The sequence below is a fragment of the Nicotiana sylvestris genome, chromosome 7 (genome assembly GCF_000393655.2).
Source record: "Nicotiana sylvestris chromosome 7, ASM39365v2, whole genome shotgun sequence".
Classification (NCBI taxonomy): Eukaryota; Viridiplantae; Streptophyta; class Magnoliopsida; order Solanales; family Solanaceae; genus Nicotiana; species Nicotiana sylvestris.
In genome coordinates this window covers 133,397,367-133,405,969 of record NC_091063.1, presented here as the reverse complement: position 1 = coordinate 133,405,969, position 8,603 = coordinate 133,397,367, and the positions used below count along the sequence as shown (strand labels likewise).

Here is an 8,603-nt window from a genome sequence, read left to right as displayed (position 1 = left end):
CCTTTGGAGATGCTCCATGAGCCAGAGCTGGAGTAGCAAATTATAGCCCTCAAAATGTTTGGCTCCTTATTGACACTTCTCCAAGGCTCGGTATATCTCTACAATGATCATGGGCACTATGCTAAATGGTTTCCCACCAATTCCCTCCATTAGAGTTTTGGTTATCATAGCTAGCCTGGTGTGGATCCTTGCTTTCTTCATTGGAAACACTATCATCCCCAGGAAGCAAAACATGAAGACAAAGACCCTTCAATGAATATGCCCCAATGATGTGAGGGCGAACTCATTAGGATAAGTTCGGTAAGATTTGTTGTGACCGTACCTCTCGTACAAATAATCAAAGGGAATATACGACTCTTTCAAGCATGTCAAGTCTGGATTCTTCTTTAGACCTATCATTTTGAGGAAACCTCTACCCTTGCAGTTTTCCGGCATTAACAAACCTGGAGTTTCCCATGGTATACCAGCTAATCCTCCTATTTCCTCCAGCAGGGGTGACATCTCAATGTCCCCAAAGCGGAACACAGATCTATCACAATCCCAAAATAGAGTAGCAGTTTCTATGATCTTATTGTTAGGTAGGGTTTCCAGGAGAGAAGGTAGATTTCCTAGGTATTTCCGGACAAGAGTCTGATCACTGGAATGAAGATCCTCCCACCAGCTTAGCAATTTTGGGTGGATGTTGGTGACCATGCCGAATCTGGGGACTTCGTGCCTCATATTTCTGCAAAACAAAAGGGTTAGGTCCTTATCCCCACCAGACTCGACTATTAAATATCAATAATTGGCATAAAAATATTTAGTTCTCCAAATGAATGCACAAAATGTGGTAGTGTCCGTTTGGGTTTTAGGGAAACCCAGTGGACTTTGGACAAGGCTATCTTAAAGAGTCATTATGTGGACAACATAACTGACTCGGCTAGGTTTGAGTATGATGCATGGACAATTAAACATAGTAAGGTTTCTATAGGGTTTTAGACTGGTACCTTTGAGCGGACAACTCAAGAGGGAAAGGCGCGGAACCGTCGACAACACCGTTGATCAACTGGTTTTACCGCAAACATGCCTTTGTCGGATTTAGGGGGTGATAATATCGGAAGAGTGCAACCACTCATTATAAGCGTTTCTGTGGTATTTTGTTTGGCACAAGTGGAATATGATGTTGAAAACATGTTTATGCAATAACTAAAGCAGGTTGTCACATATTTGCACGTTGAGAAAGCAGTAAATACAACAGTTCTTCACAATTTAAAGCAGTAATAAAAGAAAGCAGTAAAGGAAAGCAGCAAAAGAAATAAAGGAAAGAAACAAAAAGACAAGTCAGTTTTATAGTTGAGAAGGGTAATTGAATGCTTAAAGGTATTAAACAAATAAAGGCATATAAAGAAAATGTCAAATAATAGTCTAAAATGGTAAAAGCCTAAAAGATCCCCAGCGGAGTCGCCATGCTGTCGCGCCGCCTTTTTCTCGCGAAATCGGGTTTATGACATTTGGGAGGACAACTCATTCCCTTTTGGGGAATTTAGGTTTGAATTGGAGAGTCGCCACCTAATAATTAAGGTGCGTTAGGACACCAAGAAGATTTGATTTGAGTAACCAGAGATTGGGTAAGGGCTTGAAATTATCCCAAAAGGAAGGTGTTAGGCACCCCTCAGGATCCACTAGTGTGGTTCCCAGCAAGACTATTATTGTGAATTTAAGTGCAAATAACATGTAGGCAAATAAAACTTCAAATAAGAGGGGATTTTCACATAATGGTTACAAGTAAAATTGGAAAGAATTAAAAGGAAGCTGAAATAGTTTGAAATCTTTAGAAGAAACAAAGAAATAAAGGGAAAAGGGGGGGTCCTAGGTTTATTAATAATATGGATCACTCCATACAACATCCGGTAATCACTCCTCAGTAAGGGGATACACGAGACGTTATCGCGTGGTCATCATATCCATATCTACCCTTTCCCACCCCGTTAAGGTATTAAAGCGCAGAATGGTCTCGTTTACTTATTGCATACTATTACCTATCCCAATCCTTATCAGTCCCGAAGGCATTTAGGACTACTAATCCTAAGGGGGAGGGATATTAAGCTTATTTGTAGTTTCAAAGGCAAAATTCTAAGTCGACATACAAAAATATGTATAGCAAGTTGGGGGAAAGTACATAACAAGTAAAAGGCTCAGATATACCTCCTTGAACAAAGAAAACACATAATTAGCATGACTTTTACATACTATTTATGGACTGATTAAGAACATAAAGGTTGAGGCAGACTGATTTATTACTTAATTCATATAAGAAGCCCGAATCAGGCCTGCCTGCTGGTTGTAGTTAATAGCATAGATTCAGTTTATAACTTCGCCCTAAGGCTTGCTTAAGGGTTGTACAAGGATCCTATAGGCATGATATCTACTGAATTCAGAAAGCAATAATAATAAACTGAATACGTACTGGTTAAAAAGGTTGTGAGATTATTAAAGAAAGCAAGTTTTTTACGAAGGTCATGAGTTCTGCAAATGACGATCCTTGTTATTACTGATTTAGCTCTAGACGTGAATGAAACGATTCAGATTCGATTAATAATTCCTATAGACATGCTTTCTATGCGTAGTTGATCAGAAGCCTTATAGACATGGTAAAAGTGAAGAAACTTTATAGGCATGATATCTAGGTACTGAAGACGGGTTTTAACCTCTAAACATGGTATCTAACTGGCAGAATTTGTTTTAAGACATGAACATGATATCTATATGCAGTTGACTGTTTAAAACCTATGAACATTATTTCTAGATGAAAATGGATATACAAGATTCAAAATAACCTATAGGCATATTTTCTACATGCATATGTAGAATTCAGAATGATTTATAAGCATGATTTCTATATGAAAGTTGCAGAATTTAGAATGACCTATAGGCATGGTATCTACCATTTGCATACATAGTTACCCACCCTTTTCACTAGTCATCCCCAAGAGTTTATTGCAAATTATTACAGCCCAGAATAAAGTAAAATAAATCAAAAAAATGTAAATAAAAGTACAACCAAAGGGAAGCCCGATTCAGACTTCATGTCTGAAATATGAGGTAAACCAACTCCATAAGATCAAGATCTAAAGCCTTTCTCCCATTCGAGTGTGTCAAAGTTCCCTAAGAGCCTCAAAAAGGACTATGGGCAATGCTCACACCCAAATTTATTATCAAATTAGGACAAGTGTAGTGTGGAAGGGCCAGCCCTCAAGTGTCCAAGTTCAGAGGGAGCTCAAAGGGTCCCAAGGAAAGGCTCACAAGAGAGGGGCATAACTTAAAGACTAAGAGAGTGTGCAAGTGTAGAAACAGAATTCAAAAAGGGGGAAGGAGAGGGAAATAGGTACAGATAAGTACACATAAGCAGATCATGGGGGATAGGGAAATTGAAAGAGGCAAGGACAGGCTGTGGGCAGGCCCAGCAATGAAGAATGTCTGCATACCCATAAGCCTGTTAGAACATACTATTTAGAGGCTAGGATCCCAAGGGATCAAATTTAATTCATGGACAATAATTTGCATATTACCATGCCTGAAACCATAGCTCAATCACATAGGGGCAGGGGTTTGGGATTCAGAATAGAATAGGCAGAAAGAAATCATCATGCTAAAGTAAGTGTTGAACTATACAGAAACAGTGAGTAGACATAGATACAAAAGCAGTAAATAAATACTTTGTTGTGATGCTAAAGCTTAAATCAGGACATACCAGTTTCAAAGAAACAAATAGAGAAAGCAGTAGGTCTTGTAAACAGGCCACAATGCAGACAATAAGAGAGAATGCTATTGCGTGTAAGTGTAAGTTCAGAAAGGTTATGAGTGATGGGTGTGCTAATGAAAAAGTTGTGTATTTATAGAGTGAAAAACAGGCAGAAATAAGGTAAGAAAACAATTAAGGAACTGGATGTCAATTAAGAATCAATCAACACAAGACTTCCTTTAATTAAGGAATTTGGACTCAAAAGGTAAAACTATTTAAGGAAAAAAATCAAATAAACATCTTGTGCAAAATAGGCAATTAGGGGTAAATACATAGAAGTTTATTTTAGGGGTAGAACTTTGAAATACACAGTTGCATAAATAAGGTAAGAGAAATCAATTAGTAGCTAGTAAATCAAGGATCAAAGATTTTGTAATCACTGGTCCATGAATGAACCAAGTCAGAAAAGCTGAGAAAAGTTTTTTAACTTAAGTCAAGTAACAGGGCAGTCAACAAACAAGGAAAGAAATCAATCAAACTTGTACAAAGGAAGTCTGAAATTAATCAAAAATTGAAAGCCTTATTAGAGGGAAGTTTAGCACATATAAATAGCACACAAGTATCAGGCATGCGAAAAAGGGGTCAAGTAGAAGGTCTTATAGAGTTTAGCAAAAGTCAGAATCATATGAAGAAACAAAATTGAAACAATGATTTTGAAACTTAATGAAGCAGTGGATGAAACAACTCTAGGAACTCAAATAGGTCCAAAAGATTAGGGTTTTTGAAATCAGGCAAGTTCAGAGATGAAGCACAAGCAAATCACATAACCAATGGTCTCAAAACTCAGATGAACCCCCAAATTCTAGGGGTTTTACCATCAATCGAGTGCAGAGGTGAGAGGACAAGCAATCAAGGAAAAGATACTAATCGAAATAGGTTCAGAGGTCTTAGAAAGGTAATTGAGACCCTTAGCATGCTCTTTCAGTAGTAGAAATTCATGAGAAGCATAGTAAAAGAACAACATGCGAGACACAGTAAAAGAAACATAGTAGAAGAAACTAATGAGAAGCATAGTAGAAGAAACTGATTAATAACACAGTAGCATAAACTTAAAAACACAGTAGAGGAAACTGATAAGAACATGGTAGCAGAAACTTAATGATAACACAGTAGAAGAAATGTAGTAGAAGAAACACACAGATCACAATAGAAAAAACATAGTAGAAGAAGCACACAAAAGAAAAAAAAAATCAGAAAAACATCTAAAAACCCTAGATCGGAAAATAAAGGCTTTGAAAACATAACTTTTGAAAGAAATATCAGAAAATTGTTTAAAAGCTTAGGGACATGGATTTGGAACATATCTACAGAGATCAGAAAAACCCCAAAAGCTAGGGTTTCAGAGAAACCCAAACGGTGAGAAAGGCTTGGATCTAAGCAAGAGGAGTCGAGGTCAAGCTCGAAACAGACATAGCTTGCCGGAGCAAGGCCGGAGATGGCCGTGAAACTTGAATCAACAAGGGTCTGGACCCAGATTTTCATGGTCAAGTCATGAAACGTCAGTAACCAAGCGTGAGAAGCCATAAAAGGCTGGTGGGTGGTGAAACCACCATGGATTCAGGCCAGGAGGTGGCCGGAGAAGATGGATGGAACTCATCGGAGAGGAGGGGAAGGGGGAAGGTTCTAGAGAGAACCAGAGATAGAGAGACAGAGAGAGAGTCGGTTGAGTGAGTAATGAGAGGGGTCTTGGGGGGTCGTTTGGTTTAATTTGGTAAGGGCGGATCTGGACCGTTGATAAAAAATGATCAACGGCCAGGATTTAGTCTGGGTTGGGTCGGGTAGATTTAGGATTGGGCTTGGGTCTTGGGTTGGTTTAATTTGGATTGGATATTGGGTTTAATTAGGCCAAATTAAAAGGCCAAATGTGGCTAGAAGTTAAATAGCCCCTTTTTCCTATTTAATTTATAAAAAAAATAAACAAATTTCTAAAAACAAATTAAAAAGAACTAAAATGTCTTATAAATAATTATCAATTTAAAAATACAGAATCCCACTTTATAAACATGAGACAGATTTAAACATAAAAATGGCTAATATTGCAATTATGCAATTTTATCCTTAAAAAAAACAAATAAATTTGTAGAAAAAATGTGAAAAATGTCTTTGCTATATTTTAATATAAATATGAGAATCCAATAATAAATCACCAAAATGATAATTTGGGGATAATTATTGGGGTTTTCTTGATAAAATATGGCGGTAAATTGATTTGAAAATCTTTGAAAAATTGAGAAAAATAATGTAACCTTGGGATATACTTATATATGTATATACATTCTATTTTGAAAGGTGTTTTGCATATAAAAAATACAGGGAAAAATAGGGTATCAACACCCAATATCCCTCACTGCCTTCATAATGTACATTTAGCCTTATATGTTCTGCAATTTCCTCATTGAAGGTTTGATCTAGCAGTTGATCATCCCATGTTTCACCTTACCGTAATTCTGCCACATCCTGAAGGTCTTCATTGATGGGAAAGTCTTGAGGTAAAACATGATAAAGTGCACCCAATCCAATCCAATTTTCATGCCAAATATTAGTTGTTCCACTCTTCAATTCCCATAGGATCTCATGTTCTACTTCTTCCCTATCATTCATCATTTTTCTCCAAACATTTGACCCCCTTCTAAACTGCACCACTGTTGGTATCTCCTTCTTGCAATATTTATTCCACATGAAATTAGACCACAAAGATTTTGTGGTCCTAAACCTCCACCATAGTTTAGCAAACAATGCCCTCGACACATCATGTAAGGACCTAAAACCTAAGCCCCCTTCCTCTTTAGGAAGGCAAAGATTTTGCCATGAGGCCCAATGTCTGCTTCTCCCTTCTTCCTTTGTGCTCCAAATAAATATAGCAAAAATCTTATGAGATGCTCCAGGACATTTTTTGGTGGATGCATGACTGATAACATGTGGACTGACATACTTTGCAACACACTAGTAATGAGTGTTGCCTTTCCTCCAAATGACAACAACTTTCCTTTCCATGAATGCAATTTAGCCTTTACTTACTTGATAAGATCCTCATAATATTCTTTCCTCCTTCTAGTGTAGAAAATAGGACACCCTAGATATGTGAAGGGGAATTTACCTTTTGCAAATTCTGTAATAGCTCTAACTGCCTAACACAATCCATTGGAAATCCTGGAATACATGTAGTATGAACTCTTATCTTTGTTGATCATCTGGCCTGATATCTTCTCATAGTTCCCCAACACTACCATAATCTTGCTCAAGGATGGAGGATGAGCAGAAGCAAAGATTATAGTATCATCAACATATGTCAAGTGGTTTAAAGGATCAAACCACTTAGGCATTCCAAATCCCACAAATGTCCTGTCTTCAAATAGCTTATTCAAAGACCTAGAATGTACCTCAGCTGAAAGAATGAACAATGCTGGTGATAGAGGATCCCCTTGCTTTACACTCCTTGTAGACTTAAAGAACCCTGATGATTGTCCGTTCACCAATACTAAATACCAGTTATTTAACATCAAGTTTCACACCATGTTGATGAAGTGCTCAGAAAATTCCATCTTCCTTAGTACATGCAATAAGTACTTCCATGAAACCCTATCATAAGCCTTAGCCATATCAAGCTTGATCACCACATTAGCTGGCTTTCTCCTTAACCTTATGTTAGTGATAATTTCTTGAGTTAATAAAATGCTCTCAAATATACTCCTATCCTTCACAAATCCGAATTGATTAGGAGATATTAGAGAAGGCAAAAAATTTCCAATCTATCTTGTAACACTGTAGACAAGACCTTGTTAATGAAGTTGTTCAAGCTAATAGGTCTTAAGTCAGAAAAGGTCTCCACTCTAGGTTTCTTAGGCAGCAACACTAGATTGGTGTGAGTGATGGATTTAGGCAGTGCAGCTCCTCCATAGAAGTGTAGCACCATGTTGTGTATATCAGCACCAATAACATCCCAGCATGTTTGATAAAATAGGCTAGTGAATCCATCTGGACCACTAGCACTCTCCCCACTAAGCTCAAAAACTAGTACTGTCCTTACCTCTTCAACTGTTGGCAACATGCTAAGTTCCAAATTCTATTCCATAGTGACCATTGAAGGTACATTATTGAGCAAGGAAATTCAGATGCATCACCTTCATTTGTGAACTGTTCTTGATAAAAGTCCACTGCAGCTGTAGCCTATTGCTCCTGGTCTTCAATCCATACCCCATTTCCAGTTTTGATCCTCTTCAATTGTAATTTTTGTCTTTTACCATTGACATAATTGTGAAAGAAACTTGTATTCCTATCTCCTTCAGCAAACCAAGTCATCACAACTTTTTCCTTCCAATACTACTCCTCAATACTCAAGTATTTCTTCAATTCAGATTGTGCCTTTTGAAGCACAATCCTGTTTTCAATTGAAGGCTCTTCTTCAAACAACATCTCTTTTACCCTAATAATGTCCTCCAAAATAGCCAATTGCTTGAAGATATCACCAAATGTTTCACTACTCCATTTTGACAGTGTTGCCTTCACCCTCTTGAGCATCAAAAATAGATCCCCTATGAAATTAGCTTCCCAATTCTGCCTAACCACATCCATAAATGTAGTATGTTTAGTCCAAAAGTTCAAGAACTTGAAAGGCTTGACAAAATTGGTGGTTTGCTCCCCAGATGTCATTAATAATGATGCATGATCTAATCCAGTTCTGATTAGATGTTCAACTTCAATAGTTGACAACATGTTCTGAAATGGCAAATTCACAAATATCCTATCCAATCTTTTGAATATACGCACAACATTGGATCTCCCATTCCATCATGTAAATGGACTTCCTTTGTATCCTTGCTCA

At 37.5% G+C, this 8,603-nt stretch overlaps 1 protein-coding gene across 1 annotated transcript; it reads right to left on the bottom strand.

The window, feature by feature from the left end:
- Positions 1-6,217: 6,217 nt before the first annotated feature.
- LOC138873804 (uncharacterized) lies at positions 6,218-7,980 on the bottom strand. Its single transcript, XM_070152283.1, has 6 exons — positions 7,903-7,980; positions 7,557-7,844; positions 7,336-7,476; positions 7,009-7,224; positions 6,800-6,909; positions 6,218-6,689 (listed from the first exon to the last, which is right to left on the bottom strand). Exons 1-6 carry the CDS (start codon positions 7,978-7,980, stop codon positions 6,218-6,220), a joined length of 1,305 nt encoding a protein of 434 aa, XP_070008384.1.
- Between the last annotated feature and the right edge of the window lie 623 nt (positions 7,981-8,603).

What these genes read in the sequence shown, in the direction of transcription:
- LOC138873804 (XM_070152283.1), bottom strand. Translation starts at nt 7,980, where the DNA reads ATGGGGTATGGATTGAAGACCAGGAGCAATAGGCTACAGCTGCAGTGG. An exon ending in AGAACAGTTCACAAATGAAG is followed by an intron (nt 7,845 to 7,902) that starts GTGATGCATCTG and finishes ACTATGGAATAG; the next exon opens with AATTTGGAACTTAGCATGTT. An exon ending in CATCCTTGAGCAAGATTATG is followed by an intron (nt 6,910 to 7,008) that starts GTAGTGTTGGGG and finishes GGATTGTGTTAG; the next exon opens with GCAGTTAGAGCTATTACAGA.